Source organism: Sycon ciliatum, chromosome 5 (assembly GCF_964019385.1).
Source record: "Sycon ciliatum chromosome 5, ocSycCili1.1, whole genome shotgun sequence".
NCBI classification, from domain to species: domain Eukaryota; kingdom Metazoa; phylum Porifera; class Calcarea; order Leucosolenida; family Sycettidae; genus Sycon; species Sycon ciliatum.
In genome coordinates this window covers 35462980-35484793 of record NC_088647.1, presented here as the reverse complement: position 1 = coordinate 35484793, position 21814 = coordinate 35462980, and the positions used below count along the sequence as shown (strand labels likewise).

General features: G+C 49.2%; 1 protein-coding gene across 1 annotated transcript; it reads left to right on the top strand.

The window, feature by feature from the left end:
- The first annotated feature begins 368 nt into the window (after window positions 1-368).
- On the top strand, window positions 369-19781 carry LOC135818490 (palmitoyltransferase ZDHHC8B-like). Its single transcript, XM_065331876.1, has 9 exons — window positions 369-780; window positions 12445-12566; window positions 13384-13541; window positions 14199-14368; window positions 15539-15641; window positions 15934-16031; window positions 17188-17344; window positions 18037-18218; window positions 18591-19781. The coding sequence occupies exons 1-9, from the start codon at window positions 683-685 to the stop codon at window positions 18622-18624; spliced, it is 1122 nt and encodes a 373-aa protein (XP_065187948.1). The 5' UTR covers window positions 369-682; the 3' UTR covers window positions 18625-19781.
- Window positions 19782-21814: the final 2033 nt, after the last annotated feature.

Below are 21814 nucleotides of genomic sequence, written 5' to 3'. Positions count from 1 at the left end.
GCGAAGAAGAATGGCCATGGCCATGCTTGCAGTAGATCATAGATGCAGTGAAACTGGAGCTGGAGTCCGGAGCCGCTGGACTCGACTCCAGTCTAATAATTAAAGCCTAGCTGGTCCGGTACTCCAGCTCGTACTACATACAGTGTACAAATACAATGACTGTACTTTGCAATTAATTATTTGTAGCCCTTATCTGTGTTCCCGATTTGGTACGAATCGGTACGAAAACACTAAAAGCGTTGGGAAAGGATACGACAGTACGACGCTCGTACAAAACTTCAGTACAAAAATACTAGTACTAGTAGGTCAAGTCAAGAAAAGGACAAGATTGCCAAATGCAGAAAGATCAGATGTATCATACAATCAATTATTTTAATCTCTACAGCAGGCAAGCTGTAGCCGATCGAGGCAAGAAAAGAGAAAGACTGGGAAGACACCTACCGAAGTGCATTTGCTGCATGATTGTTTTTTAACTGTGTCAGTGTGTGGCTCAGCGCGATGATCACTGAGTGATGATTCAGATAGTGAATACTTGAATGCGGTTTGCGCGTCAAATTTTACTAGAAAATAGTATTCAATTATTCTGGCTCAATTGTAGAGGAAGGAGTTACTGTAGTCAAAGACAAACCTAGAATCTCTCTATCCGCGTACTGAGAATGCGTTCTGTAACCACCAATTAGCAATGGCGAAGTGTAAGGACTGGAAATCCATTGACAGGCTTCCGTTCCTGCTCGCATTCGTCTTGCTGATTGCACTGCCGATCCTATTCTACGTGTTTTGGTTAGTACCCTCATGGTCGTGTAGCTTGAACTGTTTCTGTTTTCTCAACCTTATCCATCGTCGACCTGCTTGGCACGCATGTTATGTGCGTGTTTGTGTAATGCATGGTGTGGACTCGGCTGATTGCCCGTCACGTACTCGCGAACATTGCATTCTTTGCCTTGCTCCGTACAACCCATTCCACTTAGTAGCAAACATAATAATTATTTAATTGGAAATAAACGGATGGCCTCACTTACATGCAGAGCAGACGGTAGTTCAAAATTTGTTTTTTCTGTCTAAACGAGGGTACATGAAAAACCCTACACACACCATCCTCTAATCAAGTGGTCTCTTCGCTGCAAATTACAATACAGGTGGAATCCTGATAATTCGAACCTCAAAATGCCAGGAAAAAACTTCTAATTATCCGGACATTCTAATTATCCAAACATGAGCCCACAACACAATATGTATGTCAAAATGCTCTCATGGTCGCGCAGAGTTGCGCTATGGACCTTAGACACAGATTTCGCGGATACTGAACTGACCGGCACAGTCTGCTCATGCAAACTGAACTGACCAGTACAATGTACAGTGAACTTCGAATTACACTTTGCTAACTTCGAATTATCAGCACAAATCCCACACATTTTCTATGTAAGTGGAATCTGTGGGACTTCGAATCAACCGGACATATCCAGTTCGAGGTTCGAATCATCAGAAAATTTTATGCGGGGCTCGTATTGATAGAAATCGGTCCTGGAAAAACTTCTAATTAAGCGGTATGTTCGAATTATCAGGATTCCACCTGTATCTCAGTCAAATTTTCGGTCAGGAGCCATCATCACGTTTGTGTTGAGAAACACAACCAGCTTAGGAAGTTTCGCTTGTGCCAGGCCACCACCATGCCTGTGATACCAGGGTGGCAGATGCAGCGCCTAACAGCAAGGGTGAGGTGGTAAATCTCGCAACCAATGCCCGAGGGGGGGGGGGGGACCTTGTTAGCTGCATCCATGTGTACCCTACCTTATAAGTTATACTGCCAGGTGCTACATGTACCTTACTTGAAGGTGCCCCTTGCACTGCTGTGTCCTGGCGCTTTCCGACGTCACAATTCGGTGTGAATTGTATATTGTCGAGACGTGTGCGAGTGTGTACGTGTGTGTTCTCGCACGTATGAGCGTGAGCAGTGGCGCGAATTGCCCCGTGATCACTTGCTGGTGTACTGCACTCGGTGGTGACTGTACTCAGGCATGCTCCCGTGGCTACCTTGCGACAGCGTGCAGCGCTGTCAGCCTGTGTAACTTACACCGCGTTTTTGCTGAGTTTACAGCCTACTCAGTCCTGGCGCTAGCTGTGCTGGCCTTGACTTTACAGCGGGCTGCATGGTAGGTGCATGGTGCCACCAGGTCCCCTCGGAGTTCTGTGCGTTGCGCAACGTCACACTTAACTTGTTTCAAGTATGTGGTGAAGTATTCACAGGCGTATGTAGTAATGTGACCTGTACTGAGATGACGCCTCAAACGGTGATACATGCAAATGGTGCCAGCTTTTGCTGGACTTGCTGGCGCGAATTGTAGGAGTTCAACACGACCAGACCATCGCTCTAGCGCTGACACTGGTGCTGCTGCTGTTAGTAATGCTGAGGCCGGTGTATATAATGGCTTCTTTCTTCTCATCCCCTTGTCTCGTATGCACGTATCGGCGTGCCAGCTGTACAGTGTACCGATCATCGTCAGTCCTCTCGTCTTGTGGTTGTTCAATGGCTTGCCAGCAGCTTTCTCTTGCCAATAGGCAATGTCCAGTTCTAGCTGACTCCCCCCCGTCTGGTCTGCTCAGGCTATTGCTAGCCTTGCAGAATGTCGCCACTCAGCATGGTGGTGTAGTAAGCAGGGTCACCTGGGACCCAGTGAATGCGTGTGCGACTACGGACTTTCTCATCCCGTCGCTTGGCGGAGGACGCGCGCACTGCTATGGTTTTGATGCGCTACCACCGCACAGCTTTCAAGTGCTCTGGTCTGTGTGGCTGGCCAACGAGGGCCCGCTAGTATCATGTATCTGGCATCATGTCTGTGTGGACACGTCCAATGTGTCGGTGGGGCGGGCTACTCGGAGAATGGTGTCCTCGCTTGTGGCAAGGTGCTGGTACTATGTGTGGCATCCCCACTCGTGCTACCTGAAGATGCTGCGCCGACTACTGTTGGGCAATCCCAATGGTGCTCGGAGACTTGCTCTCAGTAGGCCTTTTCGGGCCTACTTGATTGTTGCCGTGGACGGTCGGGTCCAAATACAGGATATTCTGCATTACCAACTAAATCCACCGTTCCCGGTCCCCGGCACTACAAACCGTTATCACGTCAGGCTGACAACGACAAACCTGTTTTGCCTGACATTGCTGGGTGCCGTGGTCAAGTTTCATTTCTCTGACCTGATTTTAACCACGGTGCATCAGCTGTCGTCCAACCCACCGGAAGTGCTCGAGCAGCATCTGCGCACTCGGCTGTGGCTGGGGTGCTACAGCGGTACGCCACTTGCTGTTATCCGCTCCGATATCGCAGCGGCATTGGGCACCCCCTCGCTGGATTTCATTTCGCCGGAGCTGCTACGGGTGCGTGAGGTTTTTCAGTTCGTACCATCGCTCATGATGGAGAGCGCCCGGGTGGCACGATGCCAGCTACTTCATCAGAACTTGCCCCTAGAAATTCTCCATCACGTGTTACACCACTACTATTATTACACTGCCCATAGGACTCTTCCTGCGGCATTATACCTCCAAATATGGTACCTTGTGAGTCCACCGCTGGCGCTTCGCAAGTGTGAGTTTTGGCGTCAGCTTGAAATCACGGTATGTCGAGAAATGTTTGAGCTCATGGGAGAGAATGCTGTGGTGGCACCGCTTGCCCTGCAACACTAGTTCTGGCTGCCCCGCATGTGTGGGCCCGTGGAGGCCGTTGACCCGCCCAGTGCATCATGCTCTGCTGTGCGTTGCCCTCTGTGCGCAGCATTGTTTTTGTCCATTTCTGTCTGTGTGGCTACCACTCAGCTCCCTGCCTTCCAGCACAGCATCTAAATTTTTTATTATGTTTGTCTTGTGCTTAATTCACTCTACCAGTCCTATGCAGTGGAAATGACGTTTTGTCTGGTTACGCTTTGATCTGTTTTGTGATTCCACTGCTGTGGATGTGTGCCTACGCTTGTTTTGATGAAAACTGAAAGTCTGCCCCGCACAGCTAAATGAACTACTGAGCACTTTCGCCAATTGACACGCCTGGAGTGTCATCGGTCGTCGTGTCCCCCCCCCCCCCTTCTCTGTCCCTTTTCACTCTCACTCACATGCTCTCTCTCTCTCTCTCTCTCTCTCTCTCTCTCTCTCTCTCTCTCTCTCTCTCTCTCTCTCTCTCTCTCTCTCTCTCTCTCTCTCTCTCTCTCTCTCTCTCTCTCTCTCTCTCTCTCTCTCTCTCTCTCTCTCTCTCTCTCTCTCTCTCTCTCTCTCTCTCTCCAATGTGTTTGCATTGGCCTGCCTAATGCTCTTGTTAAAGGGGAAGTTAAGCCTAAAATCAAATTTTCACCAGTTGTAATCTTCGGGGTGCTGAGTCGAATGGTCTTGGTCCGAGGACGCTGAAACGCTCCCTTCCTTCTTTATTCCCAATCGAACTCGCGCACTTCCACCGAAACTGAGTGACTGTGCCCTACTAGATGGGGATTTGTATGTAAAATCTCACTAAAAGCGCCGTGTCGTTCTTATAAAAGCACGGATGACCGCGATTGGCCCATATGTTGTAGTCTTTTGGACGCTGAATCGACTAGTTTTGGTCCGAAGAGGCTGCAATGTAGCGTTCGGCCCTTATTCCCAATCGAACATGGTTGGACAAGCGGTCACGTGCTCGTGCGTACACCAGTCACCTGGTCACTGTGCCTGCAGGCTACAACTTACAGCATGTTTGGGTGAGTTTCTGTCACTCGAGTTGAACCTCTGCACCTTTGTAGTTGAACCTTGGTGTGAAATTTGTCGCCTGCTGGCGTGGTGACTAGGTGACTGATGTACGCAGGAGCACGTGACCGCTTGTTCAACCATGTTCGATTGGGAATAAGGGCCGAACGCTGCATCGCAGCCTTTTCGGACCAAAACCAGTTGACTCAGCGTCCAAAAGACTACAACATATGGGCCAATCGCGGTCATCCGTGCTTTTATAAGAACGAAATGTCACTTTTAGTGAGATTTTGCAAACAAATCCCCATCTAGTAAGGTGCAGTCACTCAGTTTCGGTGGAAGTAAGCGGGTTCCATTGGGAACAAAGGAGGAAGGGAGCGTCTCAGCTTCCTCGGACCAAGACCATTCGACTCAGCACCCCGAAGACTACAACTGGTGAAAATTTGATTTTAGGCTTAACTTCCCCTATACTTCGGGGAAAAACACGTATCACTATGGCTGCAAATTACAATATCTCAGTCAATTTTTCGGCCAGGAGCCATCATCACGTCTGTGCTGAGAAACACAACCAGCTTAGGAAGTTTGAATTGTGCCAGGCCACCACCACCATGCCTGTGATACCAGGGTGGCAGGTACAGCACCTAACAGCAAGGGTAAGGTGGTTAATCTCGCAACCAATGCCCGAGGGGGGGGGGGGGGGACTTGTTAGCTGCATCCATGTGTACCCTATTTTATACGTGTATGTTATACCGCCAATACTGCCAGGTGCTACTTTACTTAAAGGTGGCCCTTGCACTGCTGTGTCCTGGCGCTTTCCGACGCCACAATTCGGTGTGAATTGTATATTGTTGAGACGTGTGTACGTGTGTGTTCTCGCACGTATGAGCGTGAGCAGTGGCGCGAATTGCCCCGTGATCACTTGCTGGTGCACTGCACTCGGTGGTGACTGTACTCGGGCATGCTCCCGTGGCTACCTTACGGCAGCGTGCAGCGCTGTCAGCTTTGTGTTAATTGCACCGCGTTTTTGCTGAGTTTACTGCCTACTCCGTCCTGGCGCTAGCTGTGCTAGCCTTGACTTTACAGCGGGCTGCATGGTAGGTGCATGGTGGCGCCAGGTCCCCTCGGAGTTCTGTGCGTTGCGCAACATCACGCTTTACTTGTTTCAACTATGTGGTGAAGTATTCACGGGCGTATGTAGTCATGTGACCTGTACTGAGATGACGCCTCAAACGGTGATACATGCAAATGGTGCCAGCTTTTGCTGGAGTTGCTAGCGCGAATTGTGGGGGTTGAACACGACCAGACCATCGCTCTAGCGCTGACACTGGTGCTGCTGCTGTTAGTAATGCTGAGGCCGGTGTATATAGTGGCTTCTTTCTTCTCATCCCCTTGTCTAGTATGCACGTATCGGCGTGCCAGCTGTACAGTGTACCGATCATCGTCAGTCCTCTCGTCTTGTGGTTGTTCAATGGCTTGCCAGCAGCTTTCTCTTGCCAATAGGCAATGTCCAGTTCTTCTAACTGACTCTCTCCCGTCTGGTCTGCTCAGGCTATTGCTAGCCTTGCAGAATGTCGCCACTCAGCATGGTGGTGTAGTAAGCAGGGTCACCTGGGACCCAGTGAATGGGTGTGCGACTGCTGACTTTCTCATCCCGTCGCTTGGCGGAGGATGCGCGCACTGCTATGGTTTTGATGCGCTGCCACCGCACAGCTTTCAAGTGCTCTGGTCTGTGTGGCTGGCCAACGAGGGCCCGCTAGTATCATGTATCTGGCATCATGTCTGTGTGGACACGTCCAATGTGTCGGTGGGGCGGGCTACTCGGAGAATGGTGTCCTCGCTAGTGGCCATGTGCTGGTACTATGTGTGGCATCCCCAGTCGTGCTACTTGAAGATGCTGCGCCGACTACTGTTGGGCAATCCCAATGGTGCTCGGAGACCTGCTCTCAGTAGGCCTTTTGGGGCCTACTTGATTGTTGCCGTGGACGGTCGGGTCGTAATACAGGATATTCTTCATTATGAAGTAAATCCACCGTTCCAGATCCCCGGCACTACGAACCGTTATCACGTCAGGCTGACAACGGCAAACCTATTTTGCCTGACATTGCTGGGTGCCGTGGTCAAGTTTCATTTCTCTGACCTGATTTTAACCACGGTGCATCAGCTGTCGTCCAACCCACCGGAAGTGCTCGAGCAGCATCTGCGCACTCGGCTGTGGCTGGGGTGCTACAGCGGTACGCCACTTGCTGTTATCCGCTCCGATATCGCAGCGGCGTTGGGCACCCCCTCGCTGGATTTCATTTCGCCGGAGCTGCTACGGGTGCGTGAGGTTTTTCAGTTCGTACCAACGCTCATGATGGAGAGCGCCCGGGTGGCACGATGCCAGCTGCTTCATCAGAACTGGCCCCTAGAAATTCTCCATCACGTGTTACACCACTACTATTATTACACTGCCTATAGGACTCTTCCTGCGGCATTATACCTCCAAATATGGTACCTTGTGAGTCCACCGCTGGCGCTTCGCGAGTGTGAGTTGTGGCAGCAGCTTGAAGTACAAGTATGTGGAGAAATGTTTGAGCTCATGGGAGAGAATGCTGTGGTGGCACCGCTTGCCCTGCAACACTAGTTCTGGCTGCCCCGCATGTGTGGGCCCGTGGAGGCCGTTGACCCGCCCAGTGCATCATGCTCTGCTGTGCGTTGCCCTCTGTGCGCAGCGTTGTTTTTGTCCATTTCTGTCTGTGTGGCTACCACTCAGCTCCCTGCCTTCCAGCACAGCATCTAAATTTTATAATTATGTTTGTCTTGTGCTTAATTCACTCTACCAGTCCTATGCAGTGGAAATGACGTTTTGTCTGGTTACGCTTTGATCTGTTTTGTGCTTCCACTGCTGTGGATGTGTGCCTACGCTGGTTTTGATGAAAACTGAAAGTCTGCCCCGCACAGCTAAATGAACTACTGAGCACTTTCGCCAATTGACACGCCTGGAGTGTCATCGGTCGTCGTGTCCCCCCCCCCTTCTCTGTCCCTTTCTCACTCTCACTCACATGCTCTCTCTCTCTCTCTCTCTCTCTCTCTCTCTCTCTCTCTCTCTCTCTCTCTCTCTCTCTCTCTCTCTCTCTCTCTCTCTCTCTCTCTCTCTCTCTCTCTCTCTCTCTCTCTCTCTCTCTCTCTCTCTCTCTCTCTCTCCAATGTGTTTGCATTGGCCTGGCTAATGCTCTTGTTAAAGGGGAAGTTAAGCCTAAAATCAAATTTTCACCAGTTGTAATCTTCGGGGTGCTGAGTCGAATGGTCTTGGTCTGAGGAAGCTGAAACGCTCCCTTCCTTCTTTATTCCCAATCGAACTCGCGCACTTCCACCGAAACTGGGTGACTGCGCCCTACTCGATGGGGATTTGTATGCAAAATCTCACTAAAAGCGCTGTGTCGTTCTTATAAAAGCACGGATGACCGCGATTGGCCCATATGTTGTAGTCTTTTGGACGCTGAATCGACTAGTTTTGGTCCGAAGAGGCTGCAATGTAGCGTTCGGCCCTTATTCCCAATCGAACATGGTTGGACAAGCGGTCACGTGCTCGTGCGTACACCAGTCACCTGGTCACCGTGCCTGCAGGCTACAACTTACAGCATGTTTGGGTGAGTTTCTGTCACTCGAGTTGAACCTCTGCACCTTTGAGTTGAACCTTGGTGTGAAATTTGTCGCCTGCTGGCGTGGTGACTAGGTGACTGATGTACGCAGGAGCACGTGACCGCTTGTTCAACCATGTTCGATTGGGAATAAGGGCCGAACGCTGCATCGCAGCCTTTTCGGACCAAAACCAGTTGACAGAGCGTCCAAAAGACTACAACATATGGGCCAATCGCGGTCATCCGTGCTTTTATAAGAACGAAATGTCACTTTTAGTGAGATTTTGCAAACAAATCCCCATCTAGTAAGGCGCAGTCACTCAGTTTCGGTGGAAGTAAGCGGGTTCCATTGGGAATAAAGGAGGAAGGGAGCGTCTCAGCTTCCTCGGACCAAGACCATTCGACTCAGCACCCCGAAGACTACAAATGGTGAAAATTTGATTTTAGGCTTAACTTCCCCTATACTTCGGGGAAAAACACGTATCACTATGGCTGCAAATTACAATATCTCAGTCAATTTTTCGGCCAGGAGCCATCATAACGTCTGTGCTGAGAAACACAACCAGCTTAGGAAGTTTGAATTGTGCCAGGCCACCACCACCATGCCTGTGATACCAGGGTGGCAGATACAGCACCTAACAGCAAGGGTAAGGTGGTTAATCTCGCAACCAATGCCCGAGGGGGGGGGGGGGGGACTTGTTAGCTGCATCCATGTGTACCCTACCTTATACGTGTATGTTATACCGCCAATACTGCCAGGTGCTACTTTACTTGAAGGTGGCCCTTGCACTGCTGTGTCCTGGCGCTTTCCGACGGCACAATTCGGTGTGAATTGTATATTGTTGAGACGTGTGCGAGTGTGTACGTGTGTGTTCTCGCACGTATGGGCGTGAGCAGTGGCGCGAATTGCCTCGTGATCACTTGCTGGTGTACTGCATTCGGTGGTGACTTAACTCGGGCATGCTCCAGTTGCTACCTTGCGACAGCGTGCAGCGCTGTCAGCCTGTGTTACTTGCACCGCGTTTTTGCTGAGTTTACTGCCTACTCCGTCCTAGCACTAACTGTGCTGGCCTTGACTTGACAGCGGGCTGCATGGTAGGTGCATGGTGGCGCCAGGTCCCTCGGAGTTCTGTGCGTTGCGCAACATCACGCTTTACTTGTTTCAACTATGTGGTGAAGTATTCACGGGCGTATGTAGTCATGTGACCTGTACTGAGATGACGCCTCAAACGGTGATACATGCACATGGTGCCAGCTTTTGCTGGAGTTGCTAGCGCGAATTGTGGGGGTTGAACACGACCAGACCATCTCTCTAGCGCTGACACTGGTGCTGTTGCTGTTAGTAATACTGAGGCCGGTGTATATAATGGCTTCTTTCTTCTCATCCCCTTGTCTCGTATGCACGTATCGGCGTGCCAGCTGTACAGTGTACCGATCATCGTCAGTCCTCTCGTCTTGTGGTTGTTCAATGGCTTGCCAGCAGCTTTCTCTTGCCAATAGGCAATGTCCAGTTCTTCTAGCTGACTCTCTCCCGTCTGGTCTGCTCAGGCTATTGCTAGCCTTGCAGAATGTCGCCACTCAGCATGGTGGTGTAGTAAGCAGGGTCACCTGGGACCCAGTAAATGCGTGTGCGACTGCGGACTTTCTCATCCCGTCGCTTGGCGGAGGACGCGCGCACTGCTATGGTTTTGATGCGCTGCCACCGCACAGCTTTCAAGTGCTCTGGTCTGTGTGGCTGGCCAACGAGGGCCCGGTAGTATCATGTATCTGGCATCATGTCTGTGTGGACACGTCCAATGTGTCGGTGGGGCGGGCTACTCGGAGAATGGTGTCCTCGCTAGTGGCCATGTGCTGGTACTATGTGTGGCATCCCCACTCGTGCTATTTGAAGATGCTGCGCCGACTACTGTTGGGCAATCCCAATGGTGCTCTGAGACCTGCTCTCAGTAGGCCTTTTGGGGCCTACTTGATTGTTGCCGTGGACGGTCGGGTCGTAATACAGGATATTCTTCATTATGAAGTAAATCCACCGTTCCAGGTCCCCGGCACTACGAACCGTTATCACGTCAGGCTGACAACGGCAAACCTATTTTGCCTGACATTGCTGGGTGCCATGGTCAAGTTTCATTTCTCTGACCTGATTTTAATCACGGTTCATCAGCTGTTGTCCAACCCACCGGAAGTGCTCGAGCAGCATCTGCGCACTCGGCTGTGGCTGGGGTGCTACAGCGGTACGCCACTTGCTGTTATCCGCTCCGATATCGCAGCGGCGTTGGGCACCCCCTCGCTGGCTTTCATTTCGCCGGAGCTGCTACGGGTGCGTGAGGTTTTTCAGTTCGTACCATCGCTCATGATGGAGAGCGCCCGGGTGGCACGATGCCAGCTGCTTCATCAGAACTTGCCCCTAGAAATTCTCCATCACGTGTTACACCACTACTATTATTACACTGCCCATAGGACTCTTCCTGCGGCATTATACCTCCAAATATGGTACCTTGTGAGTCCACCGCTGGCGCTTCGCAAGTGTGAGTTTTGGCGGCAGCTTGAAATCACGGTATGTGGAGAAATGTTTGAGCTCATGGGAGAGAATGCTGTGGTGGCACCGCTTGCCCTGCAACACTAGTTCTGGCTGCCCCGCATGTGTGGGCCCGTGGAGGCCGTTGACCCGCCCAGTGCATCATGCTCTGCTGTGCGTTGCCCTCTGTGCGCAGCGTTGTTTTTGTCCATTTCTGTCTGTGTGGCTACCACTCAGCTCCCTGCCTTCCAGCACAGCATCTAAATTTTATAATTATGTTTGTCTTGTGCTTAATTCACTCTATCAGTCCTATGCAGTGGAAATGACGTTTTGTCTGGTTACGCTTTGATCTGTTTTGTGATTGCACTGCTGTGGGTGTGTGCCTACGCTGGTTTCGACGAAAACTGAAAGTCTGCCCTACACAGCTAAATGAACTACTGAGCACTTTCGCCAATTGACACGCCTGGAGTGTCGTCGGTCGTCGTGTCCCCCCCCCCCCCCCCCTTCTCTGTCTCTCTCTCACTCTCACTCACACGCTCGCTCTCTCTCACGCTCGCTCTCTCTCGCTCTCTCTCTCTCTCTCTCTCTCTCTCTCTCTCTCTCTCTCTAAATGTGTTTGCATTGGCCTGGCTAATGCTCTTGTTAAAGGGGAAGTTAAGCCTAAAATCAATTTTTCACCAGTTGTAGTCTTCGGGGTGCTGAGTCGAATGGTCTTGGTCCGAGGAAGCTGAGACGCTCCCTTCTTTATTCCCAATCGAACTCGCGCACTTCCACCGAAACTGGGTGACTGCGCCCTACTAGATGAAGATTTTTTTTGCACAATCTCACTAAAAGCGCCGTGTTGTTCTTATAAAAGCACGGATAACCGCGATTGGCCCATATGTTGTAGTCTTTTGGACGCTGAATCGACTAGTTTTGGTCCGAAGAGGCTGCAATGTAGCGTTCGGCCCTTATTCCCAATCGAACATGGCTGGACAAGCGGTCACGTGCTCGTGCGTACACCAGTCACCTGGTCACCGTGCCTGCAGGCTTCAACTTACAGCATGTTTGGGCAAGTTTCTGTCAGTCGAGTTGAACCTTTGCACCTTTGAGTTGAACCTTGGTGTGAAATTTGTCGCCTGCTGGCGTGGTGACTAGGTGACTGGTGTACGCAGGAGCACGTGACCGCTTGTTCAACCATGTTCGATTGGGAATAAGGGCCGAACGCTGCATCGCAGCCTTTTCGGACCAAAACCAGTCGACTCAGCGTCCAAAAGACTACAACATATGGCCCAATCGCGGTCATCCGTGCTTTTATAAGAACGAAATGGCACTTTTAGTGAGATTTTACATACAAATCCCCATCTAGTAGGGCACAGTCACTCAGTTTCGGTGGAAGTGCGCGAGTTCGATTGGGAACAAAGGAGGAAGGGAGCGTCTCAGCTTCCTCGGACCAAGACCATTCGACTCGGCACCCCGAAGACTACAACTGGTGAAAATTTGATTTAGGCTTAACTTCCCCTTTAAATACTTCGGGGAAAAACCCGTATCACTATGGCTGTTTTACATGAGAATTTCTCTCTCTCTCTCTCTCTCTCTCTCTCTCTCTCTCTCTCTCTCTCTCTCTCTCATTACAGCGGCCCTTACCTGGCGCGGCATGGTGCTCTAGTGGGGATTGTCATTGTACCAATTCTGCAGGCCGCAACAATTGTGCTGCTACTTCTGACTAGATTTTCCAACCCTGGCACCCTTCCCAAAGGTAAGAACTCATCTTATCACTGTGTGCCAAGTAAAATGAGTGTATGGCGGAGTTTGGTTGGATCTGAAGCTGGGTTATTCCAGGTGTTAGTGGGTGCATGTTAGCGGAGTTTGGTTGGATCTGAAGCTGGGTTATTCCAGGTGCCAACGGCCATCGTGAGTTCCGTCCCTCGTGCAGTTGAGAATTTACTCTTTAAATCTTGTTATTCCTTTTTTGTTGTGCTGCCCTATGCGCATGTGCAAAGGTGGTTTCCGATGGTTTACCATTGCTGCCTCTCACACAGTTGAACCTTGATGAGTGTGGTGCTGGTGGTGCCGAAATCTGAATTGGATCGCATGCAAAATTTGCACAGACAATTGAAAAAGAGGTGCGGCTAGTGAGACCTTTTCGGCTGATATACGACTCGTAGCACTGTTTGTCCAGGCGGCCAGTGGTTCTGACACCAGTATTCGATGAGTTGTGATGACTGGCGCTCAGATAACCTACCGGTATGCCCTCTCTTCCAATCTGTACACTGTCAGCAGACGGTGGGGACACGACAGCGTTATACTAGCAATGAAGAGGGCATGCTGAGTCAACATGTGGCTACTTCACTCATGCACTCTCTACTCGTGTACACAGTTATGGCCCTTATTTCCCGTGTGCTTTGCGTCAACATCATTTATATCCTGGCTGTGTGTGTGGGGGGGGGGGGGGGGTATTCTCGGGGATTGTTGTTTGCTCGTCAAGTTCCGAGCGAGACCTAACTGTGAATGGCTAGCGTGCTGCAGTGCGTTCCATCTGGTTTGGTCTTCTTCCCTTGGCTATTGTCTTGCAGAGCAACCGCCGTCCGATCTAGATGACGACTTCAAATATCCACTGCAGCGGGATGTCACCATTGACAACATTGTAGTCAAGGTCAAGTGGTGTCGAACATGCAACTTCTACCGACCTCCGCGCGCCTCGCATTGTTCGCAATGTGACAACTGTGTGGAGGTAAGGAGCAGGCGGCACTGTTTCATTTTTATTTTCTCTTTCCTTTCCTGTGTGCTGTTTTGCCTTGTTCCACTGCCCTGTGCTTGCCTCTGACTACTTCCCTTACCATCTGCAAGTATCCGTATTATATCTATCTGTGAACACACAGCACAGAGAGACAGAGACAGACAGACAGAGAAAGAGAGAGAGAGAGAGAGAGAGAGAGAGAGAGAGAGAGAGAGAGAGAGAGAGAGAGAGAGAGAGAGAAAGAGAGGGAGAGAGAGAAAGAGAGGGAGACTGGGAGAGAAAAAGAGGGAGACTGAGAAACAGACAGACAGAGAGAGACAGACACACACAGGCACAGATAACGGACAGAAAACGGGGGGGGGGGGGAGGGGGCAGCTATGTAGAGCAGCTCGGCGTTTCACATTATCTGTGAACAGACAGACAAACCCACGCACCATGGTTCTATACTTTTCTGTTTGATCTCTTGTCATAGTTTACTTGGCTCTAATAGTTGTTGTTTTGTGTGTGTGCTTGTGTTCTTGTGCGCGTGCGTGTATATGTGTGTATATGTGTGTGTGTGTGTGTGTGTGTGTGTGTGTGTGTGTGCTTATGTGTGTGTGCTTATGTGTGTGTGTGTGTGTGTGTGTGTGTTCCATTTGACATTGCCCGTAGGAGTTTGATCACCATTGCCCGTGGCTGGACAACTGCATTGGTGCAGGGAACTACCGCTTCTTCTTTCTGTTACTGGTCACCGCATCCGTTCTCATTCTCATCGTCTGCGCCTTCTCCATACTGGTGGCAGTCAAGGGAGCGTCCAGCAACAAGACCCAGTACATTGGATCGTATCCTTGCTTTGCATGTGTGTGCCGGAACGTGTACTTTTGGCCTGGCCTTTACCTTCGTGTGCTAACCTGTGCATCTTGTCCAGGGAATGTTTGGTGTGAGTATGGCCTGTACTAGTATCTTGTCCAGGCAGTATGCGCTGTGGGTATGATGTGTATCTTGTTCAGGCAGTATGCGATGTGGGTATGATCAAGAGTACATAACCCCCAAGAGTGTGCAACTCCAGCTATGGGGTCTGCGACGGCAGAACTTCACATCACGTGATGAACCCGTACACATTATTTGCACTCTGTGCATGATAGATACAGGGTTGTACGCAACCCAGCTTTGGGTACAACTCTCTTGTGGTCACTTTGCACTGTTTGCCAGCATAACCTTTTGAACCATGTCACGTGATGTGAAGTTCTGCCGTCGCAGCACAGCATAGATGTTGTGCAGGCAGTTGCACACTCTTGGGGGTTATGTACTCTTGCTATGATGTGTATCTTGTCCAGGCAGTATGCGGTGTGGGTAGTGATGAATGTGTTGAATACTGTGCTACTGTAGTCTCCTGCAAAGAAGGGGGGGGGGGGGGGGGTACTCGACTTACAACCGAGGTTTGCCTGCTATTGATCATATTGATATTGAACCGGTGTATCGAGGCCCCGGGTGTTGGGGATCAACTTACCACCTGTGTATACTCTGTAGTCTACTTCTGAACTGAACGCTGGCACGATTTCCTACTTCAGAGTATTTAGAACTGGAGTGTTGCTGGTTAGGAAGAGGAGGTTCAGCATTCTCGATGTATAGCTTTTGTTATGCTCTGTGCCTAGAAATCAAGTCCCGAGGTCTGTTTTAGTAACACCGTGGACAGCACAATGGAGTTTTGAAAGCAGAGGAACGGGGAGAGGGAGACACGCACACAGACAGAGAGAGAGAGAGAGAGAGAGAGAGAGAGAGAGAGAGAGAGAGAGAGAGAGAGAGAGAGAGAGAGAGAGAGAGAGAGAGAGAGAGAGAGAGAGAGAGAGAGAGAGAGAGAGAGAGAGAGAGAGAGAGAGAGAGAGAGCCACTGGTACTAGTACATCATTCTACACATACAGAATTGGTTGGAGTGTAGAAAAATGTGAGGAGATTTCGTGTCGAGTACAACTCCACAGATGGTTTTTCCCTGACTTGCCCGGCTCTCGTAGAATAGTCATGGCGTGCACTACCGGCATCCTGTTCTTGTTGGTGGTGTCACTGAATATGTTCCACGTCTATCTCATTGTACTAGGCCAGACGACCAATGAGTTTGTAAGTACAATGTACTATTTGCACTATTTGGAGTGATTGTGGTGTGTGTGTGTGCAAGCGGTCCCTGTGCTGCGTAAGCGTGTGTGCATCTGTTGGTACTAGTAACATAATATGTCTCCTGTCGTTGGTTGAGAGAGAGAGAAGGAGAGAGAGAGAGAGAGAAGAGAGAGAAGAGAATCAATTCAATTCTGTTGTTTTCTTTTCCCTATGAAGGGAGAACTGGTGCAGTGGTGGCACAAGCTTGACACTATGTGTTTGTGTGGACGTTTGTTTGCTTGTGTCCTTGCCATAGGTTGGTGGGCGCTTCTCATACAACCGAAACCCGTACAACCGAGGCTGGCGCAAGAACTTCATGCGCATATCCTGCAGTGCTTATCGTCCAATGTACAGGTATGGCTGAGCCTGATATCCTAATTTGACATGGCCAACTTTTAAAGGAGATTTTTGAAAGTGCTGGAGATGGGCCTGGCTCAAAATTTGAAAATTGAATTCTTTCGTTCTTGCAATTTGTAGTCAAGAGATTGTTTTGAGTGGTGTGTGATTTTGTAAGTTGAAGTCACTTTTGAAGTGGTTACAGTGGAGTGTTAGCTCTCTAAGAATGGTAAGGTAAAATTGCAAGTGAGCACCCAATGCCCACGCCTAAAATCCATTTGATATCTGTGCATCTGAACGGATTCCAACATGTTCAATTGATACTTCGCTCTACGCTACTACTGGGACAATGCAATCATGCAAATGCGCACAATTAGTTGCTGCTGATGGCGTGCGAATATTATGTGCCGCAAGATGCGGGATAGTTGCGTGTGTGTGTGTGTGTGTGTGTGTGTGTGTGTGTGTGTTTGTGTGTATGTGTGTATGTGTGTATGTGTGTGTGCCATATGGTGCAGTGGTATGTGCAGTCGATTTCCAATCGAGAGGTTGCGGGTTCAATTCCCGGCGATTATGGTCGCACACGTCTTTCTTCTCTTTCTCGGTCTCTTCCTGACTTTTCTTATTCTTCTGGGTGGTTACCAACAGCCAGTGTATGCCGGAGTATGTGATGTGGTGTGTATGTAGAAAAAAGAAAGAAAAAAAGAAAAAAATGGAAAAATGAAAAATAGGGATTCACTGGCCAGAAAAAAGTCACTTCAATCAGCTGTGTGGTGGATACCAGGCTAAAAATAGTGGCGGTCAATTCATCAGCCTTGCAAGCTGTTGAATGGTGTTATCCCAGCACAAGTTGCTATGTCTAACATAGCTGTTCGCTATCATCGCTTCCGCGATGGGCAGGTCTGAGGTGTGTGTGTGCGTGTGTGTGTGTGTGCGTGCGTGCGTGCGTGTGTGTGTATATGCCCGTCCATCCGTCTATGCACGTGTGTACGTATGTATGTTACTATGTATACCAGCTAGTGGCCTGATTGACATAGTTTTTCTAGAAAAGAAACATAATTGTTGTTGGTGTAAACACCGTGTTGAAATGGAGCGCCGTGTTGATTGTTTGTTCATTGCATGTACGGCACCTCTCATTGAGTCTTCTCACATGTGTTTTGCTCCCTACCTGTGGCAGGATGATCGACACATTCAGCGGCAATGCCATCGACCCGAAGGTCTCTCTTTTCTTACAGCCCAGCTCACCGCCCAAGGAGAACGGGCACTCGCCAGCACGGGCGTTAAGCTCCACTAGTGCAACGGCGTTGATTGATTCCGACCCTGGTGCTTCTTTGGTGAGTGTTCTGTACTGCTGCTGTTGGTGGTGCCGGTGAGGGTGCTGGTGGTGGTTGTTGTGGTGAGGGTGCCGGTGGTGGTTGTTGTGGTGTGGGTGCTGGTGGTGGTTGTTGTGGTGAGGGTGCTGGTGGTGGTTGTTGTGGTGTGGGTGCTGGTGGTGGTTGTTGTGGTGTGGGTGCCGGTGGTAGTGGCGGTGCCGGTGCTGCTGGTGCTTGCATGGTGCGGACTGCTGGTGGTTTATTTTTTTGTGCATGGCTCAGAAATGCGGAGGCAAATTACGGATTCGTTATTCCTCTTTTGTAAGGATTCGTGTGTTTAGGATGAAAATTGTGGCACTTTAGCCACTTGCGTAGTCCGGAAAGTGTGCTACTCCGGCTGTGGTGCCGGTCAATTCGAAATTTTGCTTTAGCCATTGACAAAGTGCCTGGTTTAGTCGAAATCTCGTGGAAAACATAGGACGTACCAGTATACAGTGCTACTATGCGCATACATGTGGATGCTATTGGACTTCCTCAGCCTTATGATTATTGGATTCATGTGTGCGTGTGTGTGTCTGCACATGTCTGTGTGTGGCGCTTTGTGTGTGTATGTGTTGTGTGTGTGTGTGTGCATGTGCATGCATGTATGTTCTCTGTTCTGTATGCACTCTCTGTGGATCGGGTCTGTGCGTGCACACACGGACGACTTGCAGAATGTAAACCTGACGAACAGTGATCAGTCATCTCAGCCCAGTCTGCTCTTCAATGGCAGCATAGACTACGTTGTTCCAGATACACCGACGTTTGCCGGCACGCCAACAATATCACTAGCCGGCGATTGCCCCGGCGATTGCCAGGTTCAAATTGCTGAAACAGCCAGCATCAATGATACAGTGTAAGTTGTAGTGTAAAGTCAACTTCGCTAATAACGACAGCGGATATAACGACAATTCGCGAATAACGACAGAATTCCCATGCCCAGAGCAAAGTCACACCTAACTGTAGTACATAATTATAATGAGACTTCGGGTATAACGACACTTTTCTGATGCCCCGCCGCCGAGTGTGGTTATAGGCGAAGTGGACTGTATGTTTAAATACAGTGTGTATTCTATCTTATTTCAAGTACAGCAAAATGCAGATTGTCCGAGCACGACTAGACTGACCTTGTTCTAAAGTCTGGTGCTGCTTATACTTCCCAGTACTTCATGATAGGGTGGTCACGGCTTCTTGGGATTGTTTCTGCTGTGTATGTGTGTTGCTGCAGGAAATCACTAGTAAGTACAGAAGTCCAGATCTAGCTTCTCGAATCGCAGACGCCAGCATCACTCCTGCTCAGCTTGCCACGTGCTGTGAGCTGTGGGTGCTGTGCCGTGCAACGCTGCGCGACACCACGTCAACTGCTGAGCACGGCGTAAGTGTAGTGCGGTGGTGGAGTTTAAACGTGCGGATGACACGCAGCAGCCAGACACACAGCCAGGTCTAGTGTGTGGAGTGTCATCACTGGTGACCCTGGTGTCTGTGCCCAGTAGTCTCGCTCTGCTCTGCTCTGCTCTGCTTTGCTCGGAGGAGTATGTGTGCTCGCACGCCTCATACTAGTAGTTCCGAGAGCAGGTTGTCTCTTGTCTGCTTTGACGTGCAAACCGTGTCCATAGATCACCTCCAGCTGAGCTTTGGCCGGATACGGTGGTGGTGCTTACACTTACAGACTGCACTGCAGGCTGGCGAGTGGCAGTGGCGCAGCCCCCGAGCCGCACACATGCAGCTCACTGCTGCGCTGTCTAGCTACAACAAGTCTGTTGAGAGTTGAGACCGAGGACATGCCAGCTTCCGCACCCATTGCTAGTACGCTGGTGGGCTGTGGCACTGTAGTGTAGGCCGATGCCATGTCGCTGGTGTGCCCCTGAAAGTCTTCGCGTGGCGCTTGCTAATTGAAAAGTGTCAGACTGTCTTGCTTCGTTGGCCGCACCCTTGCCTCACTGAATCACACGCGGTGTTTTGCCCGTGATCGTGGCACCTGCCAATTGAAACTTGGCAGATTCCGTCTTGCTTCGCTACTGTATATATGGCTGCACCTTTGCCTCGCTGAATTTCACTGGGTTGTTGTTTCCCCGCTGTCTTGTACTTGCTCTCTCTCTTCTTTTGTACCCCTCCCCCTTGGTTTTTATTTATAATGCTGCTGGCTCGGCCGTCTGCTTTGAAGCTCCTTGTTATTAATCTGAGAAAACAGAATTTATCCTAATTATTATCCACACTTCCTGGAGTATATCACTGTCCACTTTTTTTAAGGGAAGTGAACTTTTTTTATCATGCTCTCGTTGTCATTTTCAACAAAGAGGCCTATTCGTATTCTATTCATATTTATGACGGGCCAAGCAGAACAGGGTATTCTTCTCACGGCCCTCTGACATATTTATCGTTCATCATAATAATTATAAAACAGCACCGTGGAGAAATCGTTGCCGTGTGTGCGTGTGTGTGCTCACCAAGCCAGGCGAGCATGTACGATCTCTTGGATGGTGTGTTCTGCATGGTGAGAGCTGTGATGGGATTGGCTTCTACATGACTGTACAGTCAACTTCGCTTATAACGACACTCGGCGGGGCATCAGAAAAGTGTCCTTATTCGCGAAGTGTCGTTATACCCGAAGTCTCATTATACGTGTCACAGTTGGATGGGACTTTGCTCTGGGCATGGAAATTCTGCCGTTATTCGCGAATTGTCGTTATATCCGCAGTCGTTATTAGCCAAGTTGACTGTAGTACTAGTACTGGACCGGTATCCAGGTACAGTACAACCTGTCAAGGCGACCACCTGTACTAGAAGACCACTGAAACCAGAACCAAGGCATGCTATTTCCAGTCAAATCACCCTGGATAAGGAGACCACCTGGTAACAGAGACCACGTTTTGAAGGTCCCTTGAGCGGTCGTCTCAGACAGGTTTCACTGTAGTATTGGCTGGCAATGGCAACAAGCACGTCTTTTTGATATTCAAGTTTCATGCCAATCATCAGGCAACAAGTAAAAAGTTGCAACACAAGGGCAGCCGTTACGTTTGGTTGGTCACATTCCCAAATGGGAATCACTTGGAATCACTCGGAATCATTCTCGCCCGTTTGGTTGGTCAAAAAAGTGCGTTAGGTTGGTCACATTCCACATGATTCCAGAATGGGAATCGCTGAGAATGATTCTTTTTGGAGAATGATCATTCCACCTCACATGCTGGAATGAGCATTCTCATTCCGGAATCAAAAATGATAATGGCTGCCACGAGCCAAACAATGTAGCAACAGGTTCAAGTGCCTCAAATCATGCACTCAGAAGTACCATGACTCTCTCAAGGAAACTAGAGTCGGGTAAAAGAAAAGACAGCCGCCGTTCCACAACGACATCATGGAATTGTTATATCAAGTGATTCCTAATTGATTCTGGCGCGTTAGTTTGGTCAGGTGTTTCTTGCCGATTCCCATTCCAGAATGGTTGTCATTTACATTCTGAAAATGCCCAACCAAACGCAACTCTCTATTTGTGCACCGGTACATTTTTATTGTGTATTTTCTACTTATTTTCTACTTGTTTACATGACACAGTTTTATAGTGTATTTTAGGCCAGGTCAAAAAGACTGGCACAGTACAGCATATTGCAGGGTGCCCCAACATAGACTGATAGTGGTTATTCTCCCAACATAGTGGTTGTTCTCCCAACATAGTGGGTTTTTTCTGAAGTTTCGCTGTACGCTACAATACTGTACAGGCATGCACTTACTACTAAGATACCAGCATTTTACTACCCGTTCTCAAGTATATTACTACCCCATGCTTCGAAGTACATGCCGAAGTTATCTCTTAATTTGCTAAATCCTATATATAGGATTTTGGTCATATTTTTCAACTCAAAATGGGTGTGGCATGAGAATAGCAAAAAGTATGCGACCAATTCTTCCTTGCTAGGTCTTAGTAGATATCGAGAGTTGAATAAGATAATTTTTTCAAACACTAACATCTCAGGCTCATCTCCTTGCCCAATATTACTAAGGCCTGTGCCCTATTTTTCGAATCCTCCTATATATAGGATTTGAGATTTTATTGGACCTTGTTTTATCCCTTAAACTGGTAGTTTCATGACGTCATGACGGCATGTGCGATATGCCATCATGAAACCACCCCATGCCACACCTGCAATGTTCACATTCACTGCTTCAGTCCTTTCCATGACAGCAGCTGAACAATTATGCTCAAATTTCCAATTATTGCTGAAAATGGGTATTCATCAGAAAATTTTATCGCCCTATGAATCTAAAATGTAAACATTCATGCCTCAAACATATTTACAACTTCCATGAAAACCATTAGGCCAAACTAAAGAAGGTGTGTGGTTCGACTAACATGGACATTTTTTTTACGGGCGGGCGGGCGGCTTTTTTTTTAAATATATATTTTTAGTACATGTAAATACACTGTACTGCCTTTAGACACCCAGTACATCGGCA

Bases quoted from the DNA above. Each gene is read 5' to 3' on its own strand.
- LOC135818490 (XM_065331876.1), top strand. From the start codon at position 683: ATGGCGAAGTGTAAGGACTGGAAATCCATTGACAGGCTTCCGTTCCTG. The intron at 12,567-13,383 runs GTAAGAACTCAT...ATTGTCTTGCAG, and splicing joins CCCTGGCACCCTTCCCAAAG to AGCAACCGCCGTCCGATCTA. The intron at 15,642-15,933 runs GTAAGTACAATG...TCCTTGCCATAG, and splicing joins GCCAGACGACCAATGAGTTT to GTTGGTGGGCGCTTCTCATA.